This window comes from Solea senegalensis, unplaced genomic scaffold, assembly GCF_019176455.1.
Source record: "Solea senegalensis isolate Sse05_10M unplaced genomic scaffold, IFAPA_SoseM_1 scf7180000014017, whole genome shotgun sequence".
Lineage (NCBI taxonomy): Eukaryota > Metazoa > Chordata > Actinopteri > Pleuronectiformes > Soleidae > Solea > Solea senegalensis.
Genome location: NW_025320940.1, coordinates 16,150 through 39,745, shown reverse-complemented (window position 1 = coordinate 39,745; position 23,596 = coordinate 16,150). Strand labels below are relative to the sequence as shown.

The 23,596-nt window shown below is 39.8% G+C and overlaps 1 protein-coding gene across 4 annotated transcripts in view; it reads right to left on the bottom strand.

Moving 5' to 3' along the window:
* kcnab2a (potassium voltage-gated channel subfamily A regulatory beta subunit 2a) overlaps positions 1-23,596 on the bottom strand; it is a 57,290-nt gene that overhangs the window by 32,209 nt on the left and 1,485 nt on the right. Inside the window, exon 2 of one of the 4 annotated variants that reach the window (XM_044015899.1) lies at positions 13,809-13,850. The exons of 1 other annotated variant lie outside the window; for it this stretch is intronic. In XM_044015899.1, coding sequence (XP_043871834.1) covers positions 13,809-13,850 — 42 coding nt within the window. Of the gene's footprint in view, positions 1-3,289; positions 3,393-8,705; positions 8,945-13,808; positions 13,851-23,596 lie in introns of those variants that run through there. 2 more of the 4 variants (XM_044015897.1, XM_044015901.1) reach the window with 2 other exon arrangements.

Sequence of the window (23,596 nt, the reverse complement as noted above, 5' to 3'; positions counted from 1 at the left end):
ACATAAACACAATGTCCCCTCCTTGCTTTGATTAAGTGCCTGATTCATGGTTATCCAAAAAAATCTACTGAGCTGCTGAAATCCCTCGTAGACACTCCATCAGTGTGAGTGAAGGCAGAGCACTGATAGGGCCGTGGATTTCATTCAACATGTGGGGGAGGAAGAGGAGAGGAATGCTATACATATACAGCCCATGTGTTTTTTTCACTGATCGTGACCACAATGGAATTAAATAACGCTAATAGCAAAAACAGAATTACTTCTGCAGCAGTGTGCTCACACGCACACACATACACACAATAATTGGTCTTGTTCTGTGCCTCCATCCAGCCCTGATCAGAAAGAGGCTTTGGCAATCAATGATGCCATACCATAATGAAGCCTCCAGAGTCTGTTCAAGTGGTGCAGGAGTTTTACCTCAGACAAGTGACCTCTTTAAACTACAGCCCACATACAGCAGCTAGGGAGCCCTGTAGCAGAGGGGAAGACGACTACTGTGATCGACTGAGCGTTAGAAACTAGTCTGATCACGGAGGTGCTCTGTGGAGTACAGTGATGAGCAGTGATCCTTCACCACAACAGCAGCATTAGCTCTAAAAATAGGCGCTGGCTCTCTGAATCACTTCTGCACAGTGGGCCCAGACAAAACACAAAGAATGCCTTTAGCAACTAAAAAGACTCCCAAATTTGACTGTCACCACAATGAGCAACTGATGTGGTCTTTCACTAATTTGTTCTCAGGGGCAGTACCTCCATTGAGCTGTTGCTGGCAAATGAACTGGCATGATCTCCCCGAGTAAGTGCAGCAAACACTGGCTTTCTGCAGCCCTCTGTGGGGATTGCAAGAGCTATCCTCTGAAAATAAGTCCTTTGAAAACTGCACTTAAACATGGGCATTACATCTTAAAGCCAAGTGATTCAAGCTTGGTAAACAGAACTAACTCCTACACTCATGAATAATACTTCACAGCTAGTCCAGCTACTTAATTCTTAGTTTAATTCTACTTCATCAAATTTATACACCTTAAAAAAAGTTTCAGTGGCATCATGCCAGGACAAGATCATTGTGGCTGGAAGGAATTGCAAGTGTGGCGTTCACCTATACCAAGAGAATGACCGCTGTTGTATCATGTGTTACTGTTGGCCAGCTGTTCAATAGAGGTTTAAGTTCCACTTAGTGAAGGTTTAATTAAACAGCATTGGTGAGGCTTTGACTAACCGGGTGAAAAGGAAAGCATGCCTGAGATGAATGCTGGGAGGAAAAAGGAATACTTGTGTCTGTGAGTGGGTGAACAGCTTAGGAGACTTAATAGAAAATGATGTGAGGTCAGACAGACTGACAGTCCTGATTGACAGATGTGGTAATGCCTCTCTAGCAGCTAAATGAATCCTGAAGCTGTGTCTAAACATTTGTAACGGCAGACTGTTTCATCAATGTAATGAGGACGTAATCAACCAAAGCAAAAATATCTAACGTAGTTGTGGCTCATCTGTTATTTTTGCTTCAAGTGAGGCACTGGAGGTTTTTAAAGAGTTGCTTTACAAATACAAAATAAATAGACATAGGGTTAGGTTAAAGCTGATTTGTTTTTGTTTTTTTTAAGAGATTCAGGGATTTCCTTTGGAAAGGAAGAGTGAAGAAAGCGACACGGGTCGCATCTGTGAGCGGCGTGTGCTGCTCCAATTCCTAATTCTCCAGTGAACACGGCAGATTCCCTGCAGATAACAGGGCTCAGGAGGAGTTGTCGTTTCAGCTGTCCCTGCTGACAAATCTAACTGAGAAGGAGAGCTGAGGCATTACAAAACACACAGGGCAGGGGAACTCCTGCTCCGTAATGCAAAGTCAGAATGATGCCTTATGGCTTTAGCTTATGACAGAGAGGATAAGCAAATGTGTTGACCATCACAAACCAGAAGTGATTCAACACCTATCACAGCTTGTTAAACAAGGCTTGCTTAAGAGTCCCGGTGAGTACACTCACTAATGTGAGGTAATAGAGAGTGAGTGGAGAAAGCAGAATAATGTCCTTTTCGACGGAAGATCTTCCCGCCTGCCTGGGTGCATTTGTCAGACCTGAGGGAATTTTCACACTGGGCAGAAACACTTCTAACTGCCCGTGCTGCAGTGGCTTACACTTGGCAACTTGAAATCTTGTGTCCAGATGTTTATTTTACATTTATCCATAAAAAAAAACACTACTGAACTGTGCATTTTAAGAGCAACGGAATATTGAATCACTATGCATGAGGGGCACAATGGAAGTGAATGTGCTTTGTTTTCACAAAGGCGGCTCCTTAGCAACTGGCTAGATACTGATCAAGTTGAGTGCAAACCTATTTTGTGCATTAAAACCTCAAAGAGGAGGCTAATGTAAGCTCTTGTAATCCCTGTATACAAAGATTTTGCATATTCATGCATCGTTTTACAACAATACAGAATCTATCATTTCATTCTCACACAGTAAAAATAAAAACTAGTGCAGTCATTTACCAGGACATTCTACTGGATTGTCTGGTGGCACTCATCATGTTTAGCAGTACTATCAAAATACAGTATAATAGAGTACACTATACCGGAAAAACCGTTGACTGAACAAACAGATTGTTGATGAGCTTAGAAATGTGCTCTGAAAAGCTTAATCCGTTGTAACAGTGACTAGAAGCCAGTCCACAGCTTTGGGTGGCCAAGAATGCATGTTTACAATGAATGACCCATGGTTTATAGCAAACACTATTCAAGCTTAATCTTTTAATGGCGCCGTCACACAAGCACTTAATAAACAAGGTTAAACCAAAAGGTTATGGAACAGAATGTTCCCTTCTTGTCTCAGCTGCTGATTCTGTGATCCTGCATTGCCAACCACATTTGGAACATATGGAAACAATGCAGCTAGTGCCATTAGTAAATCCTTTCATTTAAGTATTCTGAGAGATCTAGCACCAATCTTTTTCCTTTGGGTCCTGCCTGACGTCAGACTACACCAACACAAAGACCAAAGATGTTAACAAAGACAAAGTGTGAAATGAAAATGTCAAAAGTTGAATTGAATTTACATGGATGAATGCTACCCAGACCACAGCAACACATAAAAGTTTAAATGTGTATAAAGTACTGCACATTCTGCAAGACGTCCACCATTTTTTTTCCTTTGTAATTTATTACGAAAACATTGTGAGAGACAACGAAACAACACAAAGCAGGACATTTCCATTATATTCTGTTGTTTCATGAGCGAGCGACAGCAATAGATGTGACCCGAAGAGAACTTAAAAACAAACAAAAACTCACATGCCGTTCAGAGATGGAACTTGACAGTTCAGGAAATACATGCTGAATGTTGTTAAGTAACAACATTTATGGGATGTGAAGCGACAACAACGCAGCTCTAAAGCCTGAGTGTCTAAAAGGCTGAGGACAGTGGAGCGAGCCTCCTACTTCCTGTCACTACTGTGTATTCAAAAACCCAGTAGAGCAATCAGCCTGCAGCCTCCAGTGACACACACACACAACATATATATGTACAGATTAAGTCCAAAACAAAGCAAAACACATGTATGAATGCATGAAAGTTAACAAAAAATGATCAGTCATGCCTTATTATGCCAACACCTTTCAACTACTCCTACCATTTACTGAAAATTAGGGAATCAATCATTTGTAAACATAATAAAACACTGCATTAACCGAAGGAGCTGTCTGTTTGCAACAATCAAGTGGCCTTTTGTCAAATAAAAGCGACAGTAAAAACTAAGATAATACAGCCAAACGTACGGGCTTACAAATGAGTGAAATCGTATATTGTAATATATTGGGACGATGACATATGAGGAATATAAGAATTATTAATTTTAAAAGGCATGCATGTGGAGTTTGCACCTTCTCCCCGTATGTGTGTGGGTTTCTCAGGGTTCTCCGGTTTCCTCCCACAGTTGCATGCATGCAAAGGTGGATAATAAGATACCCTAGATTGACCATAGGTGTGAATAGTGGGGTGAACGGTTGTTTGCCTCTATATGTTTGCCCTTCGATGGACTGGCGACCGATGATTGGCTCCAGCTCCTCGTGACCCTCATGTGGAGGATAAAGCAGTACATAACGAATTAATGAACAGATTTTTTTTGTCATCTCTGGCATTCACGCCTCTCGTGTTCACACTCACTGAGTAGAACATTTTGACAAGCTATCAAGCTAGTCAAGCCAGTGTGAGCTAAGAGAGGAACAGGAGAGGTCACCGCTGGAAACCAAATCCATATCATTGCAAATACATTAAGACTAAGATCTACACCTACTCTGGTGACAGAGATTAAGACCAGCCATTTCAGCAGCTTTCACAGGAGTAGTAAGATTAGACTTGGCTAAAGATAAACTAACACATGAACAGGTTAGGCTGCAGTCCGTTCATCTGTATCCAGCTGCAGCTATAGATCCGAGTCTGTTGCTAAATTTAGCTCATAAGTAGGGGATTGCCTGAAGAGAAACATCACTGTTGCCTAGGCTGAAACGCTGCTGAGATTTAGAAAAATAAAAAAACATATAACAGTTTAGAGAGGCTCACTGAAGATGTATGTCCTCACCAAATGTTTTGGTGTTAAGTGTGCATGAGCGAGAAATAAGAGCGACACTGGCAAATAGAGAACGGCAATACTGAATGTCGGGATGACGCAGCCCCTGGCCAAGTGGGAAGGGACCGGAGAGTTGCTAGTTCAAATCCCTGCCTGAATGTAAAAGAAAAGATACTTCATGCTGCCACTGGGTAATTGGCAGTGATTTTAAATGATCCTGGTCATGAACTGCTTATGTTTCAATACAAGGCAATGCTAAATAGACACTGATAAACAAAAAAAAGGTTGGACAAGAACAGTTAATAGTGTATAAGTACGCACAGTGAATGAGTCATAGAAGTCCACTATTTGGAATGGGTGTTTCCTTGTATTTGCTTGGTTGCTAATGTGGAACTCTAGCATCATCTAGTGGTGATCAGTTGGTATTGACAGAGAACTACTCAAAGGATGAGCATAAGTGTTATTTTAATGTTATAAATGACTGAATTACCGATGGATTGATTGACTCTAATACGTGAAAACATGAAATCAAGACATGTGAAAAACATTAGAAGCAGAGCGAGCCTTAATAAATCTAATAATCGGCAAATAAACTTGGGCTACAACTAGGGCCGGGCAACATATCGATATCATATCTATATCATGAGTCATGACATCGGACAAGATATTGTCTTCGATTTTGATAATCATCATATTTATTATACTGAATAAATTAGTGAAATGCACCAAATATCAAAATTAAATATTGTATATTGATTAAAAAAATCGAATATACATACAAATCTTATTTAACATTAAAAGCCAAAGAAATAAGCTCTATCATCCGAAATAAAAGATAACTGTGTTTCAAGCATGTAATACAGATCATTGAGTCTATTTATAGTATTTACAGTGTATTCTCATTCTTTTGAGCCCTAGCTGTAGCAAATGATTATTTTTATAATCAATGCATCCATCTATTTTCTTGGTTGAAATGTTGAAAAGCGTGGATCAGTGTTGCCCAAACCCAAAATGAAGATGTTCTCAAACATCTGATTGTACACAATACAAAATGAATCAGTCCCAATCTAGCGGATTATCAATCAATCCATTAAAGGCGTGAAAAAAAGCCACCGTGCACTGCCTAACCAACAACAAACGAAAAAGCATCTGGTAAAACGGTTTAACATCCAGCGGCAAAAACACTTTTCTGTCAGAGGAGAGAGTTAATATTTGTCAAGTAGCTTTAAGGACAGTTGAGGAGAATCTATGTGGCGGTGATGACTGTACACGTGTTCCACCGGCACATCACAGCTTTTATGAGCAGAGAGGGTTAAAAAGAGACACATCAAGTAAAGGTTATGGTCAAACACATCTTAACATGTAACCTATGAATGCCTGAGTGGAGGTCATTACCACGTCCATTAGTGTTAAGTCACTCCAGAAATCGATATCTCCCAGGCATCCACCATATACTGTAGCACTAATAGGAGACGCGAGGCTTCCTGTTTGCCTCACACAGCTCAAGCCAACTCCTTGACCAGCTGCCTGGCTTCTTTATACAGAAGACAATGACACTAGGGGGAGTTCTACTGGACACTAATGGACCTGCTCACTGCAGATATTTAGTTTCAACTAGAGCTGAAACAATTGCTCGATTAATTGATTACTAAATTAATCCTCAACTATTTTGATAATCAATTAATCGGTTTGAAGCTTTTTTCATGATTGAAACAAGATTCCTGATTGTTTCCGCTTCTTAAATGTGAATATATTCTTCATTGCTTTGCTCCAAAAAACAAAGAAATCATTCAAAGTGAATCATTCTGGTTTGAGGACAAAACAAGACATTCGAGAACATCATCATTTCCAGGTTTGACAAACACTGATCAACATTTTTAAACGTTTTTTGAGATTTTATGGACCAAACGATTACTCGATCGATCGAGAAAATAATCGGCAGATTAATCGATTATGAAAATAATCATTAGTTGCAGCTCTAGTTTTAACCATAAAATATGATTATCATTTACCATCAAGTTGCACAATATCTTGAATTCTGTCAATGACGGGAGTAATTAGCTTAGTTCCAACTTCACTGACTAGTGTTTCAGTTCATTGTCAATACAGTACCATACATTCTTGCGATGAAATAAAAAAATCCTTGCAGATCAGAAGTTACATGTAGGATATGTCTTCACACTAACGATTATTTGCATAATGAATGAATCTATCGAATGTCTTGTTTTCTCCACAAACCGAAATATTTCAGTTTTAATAAATTCTTTTTCAAATTGAGCAATGAAACCACAAAATATTCACATTTAAGACAACGAAATATCAGAAAGTCTGTTTTAACTATTCAAAAAAAGAAGCTAAAACCGAATAATTGTAATTGATGAATAATCGGTAAATTGAATGATCGTTGCAGCCCCAAACTGATAGACTATGGGGGGGTTGCGAGAGAGGCAGACTACTCTATGATCTTTGAATTAAGTTTGTTGGTAAGGGCGGTAGCACTGTAAATAATACTTACACTGTATGTGTGTAAGTAGAAATGCCAGCCTCGCTTCCTGACCTCGCACCTGAAATAATGATGAGTTTGAGTCAGACGCTGCATTTACTTGCTGACCCAATTGCGGTAGTAATTACAGTATTGCAGGCGATCACAGTACAAGAAACAGCTGATCCTGGCAGGATTTCCTCTGCCAGATGAGTTACTGCTCCTGTGGTAAACCAACACCAATACTTGAATTCAAGATAACAAAGAATGAACTGTGCATTCAATCACACTTTGATTTGACTACATTTATCAAAACACCACCACTTTTAGTGGTCATTGTGTGTCACAAGTAGTCACTGTAGGAGGCTCAGTGAGGTTTGGAAGTGAAGAGAAACACATGCTCTTTGCAATAATGAACTCTCTTTCTACATGCACGCTCACAAAGCTGCACTCAAGCCTGTCATAGGCAACAGGCTGAGCTTTACACACCTTGACACTAACTGGGCAAGTTATCATGTGAACAGTGGTGATACACAACACTGTCAACAGATGACAGTAAAACTAATGTCGCCCCAGGTATGGCAACAGCAGTTAGACATACCACCGTTCAGGTCACTGGTCTCAGACCAAAAAACAACAGCAGTCATGCCTGGATGTGACTTCAGCTATCCATGTCAATAAGGAATATCTGAACAGGACAGTAACCAACACAACAGCCGGTCAGCCCGGCTGCACTGGCTCTAAACCATCAGTCCATAAAATGACCGGTTAGGTTTCCTGACGGAGTACATAAACATATACATTAAATGTCTAAACTTAGACATTACATGCATAACTTGAGTCTTGGATTAGAACTATTAAAAAGAAGCTTTGCATAATAACAAATTCAGAAAAATGTTTTTGGCACAGTATCAATACATAATGTTCTGCACCAGTGTGGCTATGAAAGGCTCCGACTTCTAAAATCTTACAGCATTTATGAGTCAACTTTGACATTTTAAATTATTTGTTTTGCTTGAACTTCAATTTGCTTTAAAACAAAACAATTTGCCAAGCTTGAAGGAATATTTAATCCATTCATTTATTTGAATAATTCAAAATGGAACGCATGCTTTTCCCCACTCTGATTCAGTCATGATCACACCAGTTGCATGATGCAAAAATGCTGAGATTATTTAAATCATTCTTACAATAAGCGTCACACACACTTTCTCCTCTAATGTTGTACGTTCACGGATGAGGCAGTAGTTTGTCCTGTTCTGTAAAGAGAAGGGCGACTACATGTGATCAAGGGGAGAAGAGAAGAAAAGTCTGAGTGAGATTTTAAGGGGCCAGGTAACTCCTTATGGAGCAGTCTGTCCTTCCCATGTAGATGAGCAAATATGTCACCGACCTAGATGATGAAAATAAAACCTGAGCCCCAGTACCTTTGCATGAGTGCAGAGTGACCAGAGGATGTAGTAAGACTGTGGTGACATTAAGAAAGACACAGACGTTCCGAACATCTCTTTCCATTGACAGTACAAATGCAGTGACACACACCTTCCGTGTGGGATCACCTTCAGCCACAGAGTTAATCCCACCTGCTGATTTTCAGCACCCATCACTGTTTGAGTCCTTGGTTTATCCGAGTCCACGTCAAGCTTTGCCTCTCTCTTACCTGTACTTCATTCCTGTCTGATAGGACACACACTCCTCCAGGGCCAGTCCATTCATCTTCAGGAAGTCTTCCATGTTCTTAATCTGAGCGGCAACTCTCTGTTCCCGCAGTCTCTGCAGCTCAGCCTGGTCGGTGGGCCGGGCCGGCGGCTGATTCAGCCCCTGGTCTGAGTGGTAGCGGTTAATGCCGCTCCGGATGCTCTCACTGTATGACATAGAAAGCATCTTGCCGCTGCCACTGCTGCTGCTCTTACGAACACCGCTGCCTGGCGCTGGAGGTTTGGGTATCTGCAGGTTTTCAGGAGGACAATAACTGGACTTTCGCCTGCCAGGAGGCCCCTGGGGGCCACTAGCGTATCCCCCAGCAAACATGCCCCCCCACGTCTCCTCCTCCTCCTGAGATGCTGAGACGACCCGTGCAGGTGAAGAATAAGGTAGGGACACTAACAGCGCAAGGATCTGACAGGGCACAGCCACCTCCTCAAATAGCAACTGCTACCATGAAAAAAAACAAAAACAGCTCTCCTGCTTGGGGCAGTGCATGGCCATGCATCCTGTAACCAGAGTCGCACAACATAGTGCAGCACCACCCTCCTCAACAGGTACACAATGGCAGGGTTACACTGATAGGGAGCATTCAGGTGACTGGCTGGTGATTAAGGAGCAGGACTTAACAAGGACACATTCAAAAAGGAGGCATTCAGACATGCACAAAGCAACAGGAGGAGAAACAATCACTTACTGGTCTATTTCAAGATAAAAACCTATAAACCTGTCAATATTGTAAATTATTGTAAGGAAATATCATAATTATATATTAGGTTTATTAGGTTTTTGAAAGCAGTTATGTGGTGGTCTTAAACTCTTATTAAGCAGAGAAACGTTTCACAAATCTAAGGGCAAAACATTCAGTAGCAATTATATGTTGTGTCTTAGTGATTGTGTGTGAAGTGTTTGCACAGTGAACAAATATTAAATCAATATATGCCTTTTTTTTTTAAATTATATCAGGATACATATATACATGAATTGAATAATATCCCAGCCTTGTTGTCATTGGTTTAACTTCTGTGACCAGACTGGACTTTTTTAAAAAAAAAATATATAATCAATATATCAATTATATCCATATAATTGTCAAATAAAAGTGTTTTCCACAAAAATGTATTTAAGAATCCTAAAATAAGACTTTCATGTGACGACTTCATATGTAATTATAGAACTTAAAATCTCTTTACCTTACAAAAGGTGTTTGTTTCAAACATTAACTCTTACTTCCCTGAACGCACATGGTGGAATTATTTGATTGTTTCATAATGAATCTATAAATAAAGAGTGTTGTTCTGAGCTTGTTCAGTGGAGGGCAGCACTGTGCCAATTCCATCATCACTACAAGAAAGCAGCTAAATGCCAAATGTGCTTGTAAGCACTGAACACGCAGCCTTTTACTAAGGTTGAATGTGATATCAAAACTGCTATTTTACATTATGATTTATTAAATTTAATATAAAGGCCAATTGAATGCCATCAAAATTCTACATTTTAAATTATTTTTATTATTATTTACATAAAGAATAGTAACTAATTTGTAAAATCTGTAACTAAACAGGAAACATACAAAGCCTTAAACAACAACAACCTATGATATGACTGAGCATTTTTAACCAAATCAGCCGACAAATATTAGCACAAGACATAATATGGAGTTTCTGGCCAGACAGATCAGATACATCTGAAATTACTCATCATGATGTTTAAACCAGCATTTTAATTAAAAGTAAACAACTCACTAAATTCACACATAAATAATGGCTTAATGGAAATATTTAGTTCGAGAAAGGTCTGATCCATATTGATCATGTAAAACTGTTGACAAATGCAACACAGCGCTCCCTTTGTCTCTCCAACAACAGCTCTCAGAGCAGACACAGTAATGACACCAAGCCTTAAAAACAAAGACTTTTAAGTCATAAAAGTATACCATTACATCTAATAAAACTTATATTGATTGAAATACAGATGTAAATAACGCCAACAGCAAAACATTCCGATATGGAACAAAAAATGTGTCCAAGCTGCTGAACGCAACACGACACGATCCCTTTTATTTTCAAATATTAATTAAAGTTCAACTAAAACATCTGGTTTTCCTTGCATAGAGACAGAAGATGTAAATAAAGAAGGAGACCTCAAGCTAGGCAGCATGCATGCACGCACACACACACACACCTCATCACTCTGCCATTCTCTCACTCACACACACAAACAAACATACTCTCATTGTGGTCATGAGTGAAAACCTTTGCTCAAACTCACCCGGTTTCTTGGGGGTCGGCTCATGAGCAGGATTGTGGGGTGCCGGTCTGCTCTTATAAACACACACTGCAGACAGTGATGAAGCGGATCCACCCAAACTGGGAGTGTCTTACTAGGAAACGTCTAAACCAATTAGTGAATAAGAGAGTGCATCTCTTCCCTCCCCTCACCGCTTGGACCATACTCTCTATCCTCACAACCAAACACCTCTCCCCCTCCCTATGAGATCTCATGGTAGAAATCCATTTATGTCATTTAGCGGCCTGTCTTGTTTCTGCTAACCGCAGCAAATAATATCAGCCCTGAATTATTCACCAAAGCTTTTGCGCTAAAAGCCTCTGATTGTTGTTCCACAGGAAAGAATACTAAGAGCTGGACAATAATGAGGGTCTGAGTGTGCACAAGAAACACACACACACACACACAGTGTCAAGCAGATATATAGTGTACTGTACTGTACGTATGCACACAGATAAAAGAAGAAAAAAAAAAACTACCAGGCATGTTCAAGAACTCTTTATCCCTGATGAAAACCACTCTCTCTTAAAGCCTGCAGCACATCAGTATCCGTGTGTTCAGGTCAAGGTCAGAATCAGAGTAGCTCGCATGAAAATGAATTGAAAAACACACAATGGCCAAGTGCTGGAATAACCTACCATATCTGTAATTTCATGAAAGTCAAGATTGCCAAATTCAAACCCTAATGGACACCTAAAATCTGTAAATATACAATTACCGGTACAGTACAACAGTCAGTAGGAAAAGACAGATTTATTTTGAAATATTATTAATAATACAGTAGTGTTAAAAAAGTAATACATTTTCAGCAATTAAGTCTAATTATTCAATATTACATTTGATCATGTACAATACATGCATTATTATTTTTATTATTATAGTGTATATGTCATTATCGGTCAAACTACTATTATGTCAGTACTTCCTGCTTCATGTCTCTCTGTAGAAATTTAATTTAATTTATCATAGTATTTGAACTTAATTACCTTCAATTAGCACTTTATTCTGCTTTGTAGTCAACTAAAACAGGTATGTAATACCCCAAAATATTTACATGAAGAACTTGCAGTTCTATTTTTTGCTAATGCGGACAGAGGAGACAAACTGTGGTCCAGACAATGACCCTGACTGTCAGAAAAGTACTTAGCCCCCTGAAAACTGTAAAAAGGTTTAACGATGGCTATTGGCCAGACCCGGAAATACTTTACTAAAAGCATTCTTAGTGCAGAATCATAAATGTCTGAGATATAATTACAAATAGTATGGATCTCAATTTCTTTAAAAAAAACATTTCATCACAACGCACATAACATAAATTCCCTGGTCACTGCTTTGGGTGCACCTGTTCAACATGCAAATATGAACCCGACATCAGAATGGTTAAATAAAGTAAGTTAAGTCACTTAGAACCGGTCTGAGAATTTCAGTAGCTTCTTAAGTTGACAGAGAATGAACTTGAAAAGAGAAAATATTCAGTAAGGGGCAGTTCTCTGGACAAAACAGCCAGAGGTCAGAGGACAACGACCAGACTGGTTTGAAATAATCAAAATGCAATAATAACTCAAATAAACCACTCATTACAACCAATGTATGCACAATCTTGAGCTCTGAACACACAATACATCAAAACCTAACACAGATGGACTACAGCAGAAAACCACACTGACCAATTTATTAGACACACATAATACGTAAAGAAGTGGCCAGTGAGTGTATATACATTGATCACTATGATGGCAAAAAGAGACAAAACAAAGCAGCACTTGGATTCCATCACATGGAATACAGTGTCAAGGTCCGCCAGCCCATAACGTTTGCAGCATTATAGTTTGTAAAAAGAGAGCGATTTCCTTCACAGCACAGTGTGACTGTCAGAGTGATAGACACACAGAGATAAGGGGGCTTAATTGATCCTTTGTACAAAAGGCCAGGGGAGCAGCTAGCGGGATGTTTGTGCTTTAAAAGGACAGAAATGTGCAAGACGCCAAGATAAAAATCCAATGGTGAGCTCATTACGAGCCGATCCACATAGTCAGGAGTTCTTATAACTAGATCAGCAAAAATAAGTCCCGATATAAGACCATAAAACACGATACTACTCTAAAGCTGCACAAACACTGACCACCTTAAAGCTCGCCACCACAGGAGTGAGCAGCAGCTACATTAGAGCATGATCACATACTCTACACACCAACGTTGATCAAAATAAATTTCTCTGGCCGTAACAAGACAGATCATGTAGAAAAAAAGCCTAACAGAAAAAGATGCGGCACTTGACTACAACATTATGAATACAGGAAATCTTTCCGCTAAATCATGACAATGGTCACGAAATTGCAAGTTCAGTTAAAATCACATGATGTCTCAAGTTTCACTGCTAAAAAGTGAGGAAGGGGGAAAAAAATTAAAAACACAGACAGTTAGTGTTGATTCAAAGGTTTTGTGAGCAACCTTGCAGCAAAATCCATCACCGGCCCTCTCAGGTTTAAGCTGCATAGTGCATTGCCAGCTAAATAGTGGATGATAAGTGTTATCTGTGCTGCAGAGGTTTAATGGACGCAGGGTTTTGAATGACAGAGCAGAGAGCCTCTACAGCAAGATTATTATTACAGTGAAATAAAACAAAAGCAAACGCACAAAACTGTTAGAAACACACACACACACGTAATGCACAAAAATAAAATAAAGATTATATATATATAAAAATATACAGTTCAGCATGAATAACCCTGTCCTTTGAAGACAGACAGAAAACTGGGCAGACAAGTACCTGTAGAACTGCAGCTGTCGTTTGGGACTCCCATAACGAGCGCTGAAGGCAGAAGGAGAAAGGAGGAAAGAAGGAAAGCGATTAATTAAAGCAGGAAAGCGAAGAAGTTATTAAATGTGGAAATGTAGATAAAGATGCTCGAGTGATGAGGGATGTTGACTGCTGTCACGTTACATGGAGAACAAAATATGAAATAGGAAGGAAATAGAAATTGAAGGTGTTTAATGTAAGGCACAAGGTCAGCAACTGCCGGTCCGTGGGCCTCAATAGTTTGTTTTTCCTTCCCAAAAAACGACAGAGCCTTGAGTCTGAAAAAAGATTAACTGAATCAAAGATTTTTAAGACACGAGTAACATTCTGTGGCAAATTCAAGTTACTTTTTTTAAACCACCGCATCTCTTAAATTTGCCACTTTTGTACAATATTGATTAGTTTAAAAAAAAACAGGTTTTGGCCTGGCATTCAATTGCTTAGAAAAAATATTATCCCGCAGCCAAATGTACTTGCTGACACCGATTTAAAGTATTGAAGCTACAGTTACAGTATGTGTGCATATTTTGAGAAACGCACAATAAATCTTTACAGTTTGAACACGCTGTGATATTTCCTTCCCAGCATCAGTCTTCAAAATCTGAAAATATTGAAAATCTCTTACCATACAATCCTCTCTAAGTGTCTATTCGTTTAAAAGAAGCATTTGGAATAGTTTTGAGAGCAGGGCTTAGTATCACTGCTGAGTTCCAGAATCGTATGGATTCACGCCAGACTATCACAATCACACAAGACTTGACAGTGATAGTCTCCACGGATTTGAGCAGAGGATACAGAAAATAAAATGGCATATATTAAAAGATTGATAATCTTCAAAATAAATTAATATGAACCATAAAATATGTTTTCTGAACCCAGCCTTATTCAAGAGATGCTATGATTTCTATCAGCTTGAGTGTGATTTCTTCACTTTTTTTGTTAATAATCTATGTGCCGACAGTCATCAAAACAACATATACACACAGCATATATATATACACACATACATACATATATGTACACATATACACATATATATACAACTTTATTTATTAATTGCTATCAAGACGTTGAGATCATTTCAACAACGAGCTGAAAAGTTTGTTAGAAACAAATTAAGGACAATTTCTTTCAGCACAATACTGATTTATTTAATCTAATTTTAAAAACACTGCTTCCTAGTGATACTGCCCAAAAAAAAAATCACATCATAAATGCAGATGACAGTAACATTAAATGATTCTAATTAAAAAGAAGAAAAAAATGTATTATATTATACAATTAGCTTCAGATGAAATATTACTGCCACACAATAATATTACTGCCATCACTTGAAGATGATTGTGAAAAGAGGCCAACAGCTGTCAAACAGCATCAGTGAAGTATCATCATCAGCTGACAGAATCCATCTGGCTTTAATAAAGGCAATGGCTAACACTGCCATACAGCAGCAGCTAGAGGAGTTGAACTGATGCTTTTTCAGTGATACAAGCTGACGCACCTCTGGCACTACCTGCTGGTGAATTATCAGAGTGCAGTGGCTCTTCATACCCCTGTTACCTCTGAGTGAACGCAAAACAGATTTGGCAGTAAGGTACACAAAGTGCAACTAATGACTTTACATATCCAAAAAAAAAAAGTTAAAACAGGAATAAACATGAATCACAATGTCCTTAGTAAAGACTAAATGGAGGAATTAACGTGGCATCCTTCATGTATTTGTAACAGAGGGTGACTGTGTACTTTCTATGCACTTACAATACTTTTTTTAACATTTTATTACCAGTTGTTCTTATTGATTATTAGGGTTCGAGCAACAAGGTTGCAAGAACCCTCTTGAAACTGGAAGGATTATTATTATTATTAGGGTTCGAGCAACAAGGTTGCAAGAACCCTATTGAAACTGGAAGGATTATTATTATTAGGGTTCGAGCAACTTGGTTGCAAGAACCCTATTGAAACTGTAAAGATTATTCTTCTTCTTCTTCTTCCTCTTCACCAAAGTAAATCGCGTTTTAGAGAACCTGAACATGCCCCAAAACTCACCAATTTTTGCAAGCGCATCAGACCTGGTGTAAATTTACGTTTATTACTGTTTCGGGGAATGTGCGTTAAAAAATGAAAGTGGGCGGGGCAAATAACTGCTCCACCCCCTAAAACTTGTGGGCCTGAGGAGCACGTTTAATGTACATGCACGAAACTTGGTACACGCGTTCTTTAGGTCGGGATGGTCAAAAAAGTCAGCGTAGCCTATGCTCTAAAACGAACAGGAAAGCCGCCATCTTGGATTGAAAATTCATTTTTTGCCGATTTTGGCCATATCGCACCATCGGTATTTGAACGAACTTGTCCTAGAGCTTACATGGGATCACGTTCAAACTTGGTGAGGTCACTTTGGACAAGTTGAGGATCTAAAGTTGCTAAAAACTTTTTAATAAGTATCATGGTGTACGAGAAAGGGGCCGGCAAAGTTGGTGAAAATTTTTATTTTTCGCCACAGGCAACAAAACTCTTATAACTTTGCGATAGAAGGTCACTTCCCAACCAAATTACCTAGGGTTGATGATGGACCATTGCTGAAGAAGTCTGTGGAAAAACTGTACATTTTTAGCACAGCGCCTCCTTGTGGTAACAGAAAATACAACAAATACACAATTTCGGTAATAACTTTTACATATTTAATCGTATCAAACTCAAAATTTGTGACAACATTTAAAACACATGAAAGATGATGCGTGCTTATTATGATAACAAATGGTTCAACGGTGTTGCCATAGCAACACTGCAAAGTCAGATATTTGTGACAAAAAAACAAACTGCTACAACTTTGCGAAACTGAGTCTAATCTGAACCAAACTTGCTAGGATTGATGATAGTCCTGCCCCGAAGACACCTATATGAAAATATTCACTTACAAAAACAGCGCCCCCTTGTGACAGCAGCCACTATGACACCTGATATTTGAATGAACTTGTCCTAGAGTTTTTGTGCGATCACCTTGAAAATTAGTGAGGTCACTGTGAACAAGTTGCCGAGCATAAGTTACTGAAAGCTTTTTAAAATGTCGCTCGGTGTACGAGATAGGGGGCGCCAAAGTTGGTGTTCATTCATATTTTTCACAACAAAAGGCAAAACTCTTACAACCCGTAAAACTTGTCCTCCTGAGGAGCACGTTGAATGTACATGCACGAAACTTGGTACTCACGCGTTCGTTAGGTCCAGACGGTCAAAAAAGTCAGCGTAGCCGAACCTCTAAAACGAACAGGAAAGCCGCCATTTTGGATTGAAAGTACATTTTTTGCAGATTTTGGCCATTTCGCACCAATGGTATGTGAACGCACTTGTCATAGAGCTTTCATGGGATCACCTTGAAACTTTGTGAGGTCACTGTGAACAAGTTGAGGATCCAAAGGTATCAAAATCTTTTCATTAAGTATCACGGCGAACAAGAAGAAGGTCAGGAAAGTTGGCGAAAATCACGATTCCTCGCAACACACAACAATCTCTTATAACTTTGCCATGGAAGGTCAGATATTAACCAAACAAGTGACAATCGATGATGGGCCCTTGCTAAAGATGTCTATGCAAAAACTGTAAATTTTGAAAACATCGCCTCCTGGTGGTGGCAAACACTAGGAAGTGTGGTATTTCGCAACACACAACAAACTCTTATAACTTTGCGATTGAAGGTCAGATCTTAACCAAACTTGTGATGATCAATGATGGGCTTTTGCTGAAGATGCCTATGCAAAAACTGTAAATTTTGGAAACAGCGCCACCTGGTGGTAACAGAAAGTACAAGTTCACAATTTCCCTTATAACTTTAACAAATTTCCTTGTATCAAACTCAAAATTTGGGAAAACATTCAAAACACATGGTAGATGATGCGTGCCTAATATGATAACAAATTGTTCAACAGTGTTGCCATGACAAAACTGCAAAGTCAGATATTTGCGACAAAAAACAAACAGCTACCACTTTGCGAATACTATTCCAATCTGAATCAAACTTGCTAGGATTGATGATATTTAATTCCTGAAGATGCCTATATGAAAATATTCACTTTCAAAAACAGTGCCCCCTGTTGACGGCAGACAATATGACGTCTGGTATTTCGCTACAACAACAAACTCTTATAACTTTGCGATGGAAGGTCAGATCTTAACCAAACTTGTGACGATCGATGATGGGATCTTGCTGAAGATGCTTATGCAAAAACTGTACATTTTGAAAACAGCGCCTTCTGGTGGTAACAGAAAATACAATTTCACAATTTCCCTTATAACTTTAACAAATTTCATTGTATCATACTCAAAATGAATGAAAACATGTAAAACACATGGTAGATGATGCTTGCTGAATATGATAACAAATCGTTAAATGGTGTTGCCTGGCAAAAATGCAAAGGATTCCCTCAACTGAGTGGTTTGTTCATGCAGTAACCATTGTTCGCCACATGATGGAGGCATTTGCCTACAAATCTATCAAATCTAACATTTACAGTTTCTCATGCTGCTCTAATTGGGATTGTTGTATCCACTTGAAACTTCATACGTGAGACCTCAGACCCGTCCGGAACATGTCTGTAAAGCAGTAATGCCAAAGTCAAATACACGGGGGGCCAAAATAAAAAAAATGGTACAGGTGGAGGATTAAATATTTATTAAAACTTGCAATTACTGCACATATTGAACCAATACCAATACCAATACCACAGCCTATATTGCACTCAATCATTAAATTAAATTAAATTAAATTAAATTAAATTAAATTAAATTAAATTAAGCAAAATATAAATAAAATCAGTTGCAATATTTTCTCAAGGCTCTTTCAGTAACAAATTGAAAACGTTTTTCCGTCTTCTTTTTAACAGGTAAACAGCAAAATGTTATTTTCCTTCAAAGCTCAATGGCAAGATAAATGCAAAAATGAAACAGCATGTTACAAAACAAATCAGTGTGCTGCTCTGATCCTCACCAATGTCTGTCTTTTATAATAAAATTAGAAGTTAGTGCAAACTTGAAAAGTGCAAAACAGTTGCATGTTTCATAGTGCCTTCTTAAGTTATATTCTTTCATAACGACACACTGTCTCCACACACAAGACACACAGGCTTTCCTTTTACTTCGGTGAACATTATTCTGCCTCCCACCTGTCTTGAAAACCCTGTTTTCACCGTCTACTTTTCTATTTGTCTATTTGGGGAGAGGGAGATGAAAAATGACAGCAATGTTTAGTTTTCCACTGTGACTGTGATGCTGTTCATGAAGGATGACACGGGATCGCACTCACAGTGCATCTTGGGATGTGTAGTATTATGGTGCTGAGGGCACATAATAGTGCAAGCCGGTTTTAATAGTAATTAAAAATCATCCCGTGGGCCAGACATAACTCATTCACGGGCCTTGATTCTGACATATGTGCTGTAAAGGATAACCTCCCTACAGGAAGTAGAACTCCCGAAACAGGAAGTCAAGTCTAACATTTTCCAATCTTCACAAAACTTGATATGTGAGGAACGTCCCTGAACACGTTTACGGACACACCTTTCACCAAACAGGAAGTCGGCCATTTTAAACAGGAAGTGCCATCTAACTTAGCACATGGACGCTGAAAATAGTCTAAGCTGAAAATTACTACTGCCGCAAGCGGTGAATGAACGGAAGATGAGCTAGACGTCTCGCACGGCGAGGTGGGCGCAGGGAGACCCGTGAGCCGTCAAGCTCGAACCCGTTGATTACCGCTTGCGGTACTAGTTATTATTATTATTCTTATTATTCCCCCAAATGAATTGCCTTTTTGAGGCCTTTCCCATACCCCAAAACTCACAGATTTTTGTGACCGCATCAATCCTGGTGTAAATTTACGTCTGAAAAAGGTTCGGGGAATGTGCGTCGAAAATTGAATGTGGGAGGGGCCAATAAGTGCGGCGCCACCTGTCCAAATTCACCATGACCAACACAAATATCGCACATGCACGAAATTCGGTACACATGTGTAGTGGGTCAGGATGAAGAAAAAATTACATTATGACCATGATCCAAACCCAACAGGAAATCCGCCATCTTGGGTTGATTGGCGATTTTTTGGCGATTTTGGCGAATTCGCAGCAATGGTATTTGAACTAACTCCTCCTAGAGTTTTCGTGCGATCACCTTCAAACTTGGTGAGGTCCCTGTGGACCAGTTGAGGAGCTCACGGTATCAAAAGTTTTTTCAAATGTCGCATGGCGCGCGAGATAGGGGGCGGCAAAGTTCGTGATGATTCTGATGTTTCGCATCAGAAAAACAAAACTCTTATAACTTTGCGATGGAAGGTCCGATCCGAACCAAACTTGCTATGATTGATGATGGGCCATGGCTGAAGACGTCTATGAAAAAACGGTGAAGTTTGAAAACAGCGCCTCCTTGTGGTGAAAGAAAATACACAAAAAAAAAGTTTTTTTACGATTTCGGGAATAACTTTTACACAGATAATCGTACCGCACTCAAAATTGGTGACAACAGTCAAAACACATGGTAGATGATGCGTGATCAATATGACGACAAATCGTTTAACGGTGTTGCCATGGCAACGACGCAAAGTCGGATTTTTGGGACAAAAAATCAAACTGCTACAACTTCGCAAATCCTGGTCCGATCTGAACCAAACTTGCTAGGATTGATGATAGTCCGGCCCTAAAGACGTCTATATGAAAATATTCAATTTCGAAAACAGCGCCCCCTGTTGACAGCAGACAGTATGACAGCTTGTATTTCAATTATCTCCTCCTAGAGCTTTTGTGCGATCACCTTCAAACTTGGTGAGATCAATGTGGACAAGTTGAGCATCAAAAGTTATCAAAAGCTTTTTAAAATATTGTATGGCGTAGGAGATAGGGGGCGCCAAAGTTGGAGATAATAATAATTTTTCACAACAGACAATGAAACTCTTATAACTTTGCGATGGAAGGTCTGATCCCAACCAAACTTGCTATAGTTGATGATGGTTAGTTCCTGAAGACGACTGTGTTGCTGAAACGGTACATTTTGAAAACAGCGCCTCCTGGTGGTGGTAGAAAATTCTAAAAAAACAAACTGTAACAACTTTGCCAATCCTGGTCCGATCTGAACCAAACTTGCAAGGATTGATGACAGTCCGGCCCTGAACACGTCTATATGAAAATATTAATTTTCAAATACAGCGCCCCCTGGTGACAGCAGACAGAATTACATTTATAGTTTTTGATGCTGCTCCAACAGGGATTGTTGTATCCACTTGAAACTTAGTATGTGGGACCCCAGACCCTTCCTCAACATGTCCGTAAAAGGTCACCTCCCTACAGGAAGTGGAACGCCCGAAACAGGAAGTTAAGTCTTACATTGTCCGATTGACACGAAACTAGATATGTGAGTTACGGGACCTTCCCTGAACATGTTTCCGGAGACGAACAGGAAGTCGGCCATTTTAAATAGGAAGTGCCCTCTAACTTTGCCGCACGTTGTCCGATTTGCACGAAACCTTATATGTGACACCAGGGACCTGTCCTTAGCATGTCTGTAAAAGGTCACCTCCCTACAGGAAGTGGAACACCTGAAACAGGAAGTAAAGTCTTACATTGTCCGATTGACACAAAACTAGATATGTGAGTTACGGGACCTTCCCTGAACATGTTTCCAGAGACAAACAGGAAGTTGGCCATTTTAAACAGGAAGTGCCCGCTAACTTTGCCTTACGTTGTCCAATTTGCACGAAACCTTAAATGTCACACCAGGGACCTGTCCTGAGCATGTCTGCAAAAGATGACCTCCCAACAGGAAGTGGAATGCCCGAAACAGGAAGTAAACTCTAAGATTGTCCGATCTGCACAAAACTAGATATGTAAGACAAGGGAACTTCCCTGAACACGTTTACGGACGCGCATTTGACCGGACAGGAAGTCGGCCATTTTAAACAGGAAGTGCCCTATAACTTTGCCATACGTTGCCGATCCCCCCCGAAATTTGGATCGACATGTGCGGGGACGCCGCTGAAAATAACTAGTACTGAAAATAACTAGTACTGAAAATAACTAGTACCGCGCGCGGTGAATGAACGGGTGAGAGCGCGAGGCGCGCGGGGAGCCGTGGCACACGGCGACTCGCGCGGGTCGGCTCGAACCCGTTCAGAACCGCGCGCGGTACTAGTTATTTATTATTATTATTCTTATTATTCCCCCAAAGTAAATCGCATTTTTGAGGCCTTTCCCATACCCCAAAACTCACAGATTTTTGTGACCGCATCAATCGTGGTGTAAATTTACGTCTGAAAAAGGTTCGGGGAATGTGCGTTGAAAATTGAATGTGGGAGGGGCCAATAAGTGCGGCGCCACCTGTCCAAATTCACCATGACCAACACAAATATCGCACATGCACGAAATTCGGTACACATGTGTAGTGGGTCAGGATGAAGAAAAAATTACATTATGACCATGATCCAAACCCAACAGGAAGTCCGCCATCTTGGGTTGATTGGCGATTTTTTGGCGATTTTGGCGAATTCGCAGCAATGGTATTTGAACTAACTCCTCCTAGAGTTTTCGTGCGATCACCTTCAAACTTGGTGAGGTCCCTGTGGACCAGTTGAGGAGCTCACGGTATCAAAAGTTTTTTCAAATGTCGCATGGCGCGCGAGATAGGGGGCGGCAAAGTTCGTGATGATTCTGATGTTTCGCATCAGAAAAACAAAACTCTTATAACTTTGCGATGGAAGGTCCGATCCGAACCAAACTTGCTACGATTGATGATGGGCCATGGCTGAAGACGTCTATGAAAAAACGGTGAAGTTTGAAAACAGCGCCTCCTTGTGGTGAAAGAAAATACACAAAAAAAAGTTTTTTTTTACGATTTCGGGAATAACTTTTACACAGATAATCGTACCGCACTCAAAATTGGTGGCAACAGTCAAAACACATGGTAGATGATGCGTGATCAATATGACGACAAATCGTTTAACGGTGTTGCCATGGCAACGACGCAAAGTCGGATTTTTGGGACAAAAAGTCAAACTGCTACAACTTCGCAAATCCTGGTCCGATCTGAACCAAACTTGCTAGGATTGATGATAGTCCGGCCCTTAAGACGTCTATATGAAAATATTAAATTTCGAAAACAGCGCCCCCTGTTGACAGCAGACAGTATGACAGCTTGTATTTCAATTATCTCCTCCTAGAGCTTTTGTGCGATCACCTTCAAACTTGGTGAGATCAATGTGGACGAGTTGAGCATCAAAAGTTATCAAAAGCTTTTTAAAATATTGTATGGCGTACGAGATAGGGGGCGCCAAAGTTGGAGATAATAATAATTTTTCACAACAGACAATGAAACTCTTATAACTTTGCGATGGAAGGTCTGATCCCAACCAAACTTGCTATAGTTGATGATGGTTAGTTCCTGAAGACGACTGTGTTGCTGAAACGGTACATTTTGAAAACAGCGCCTCCTGGTGGTGGTAGAAAATTCTAAAAAAACAAACTGTTACAACTTTGCCAATCCTGGTCCGATCTGAACCAAACTTGCAAGGATTGATGACAGTCCGGCCCTGAACACGTCTATATGAAAATATTAATTTTCAAATACAGCGCCCCCTGGTGACAGCAGACAGAATTACATTTATAGTTTTTGATGCTGCTCCAACAGGGATTGTTGTATCCACTTGAAACTTAGTATGTGGGACCCCAGACCCTTCCTCAACATGTCCGTAAAAGGTCACCTCCCTACAGGAAGTGGAACGCCCAAAA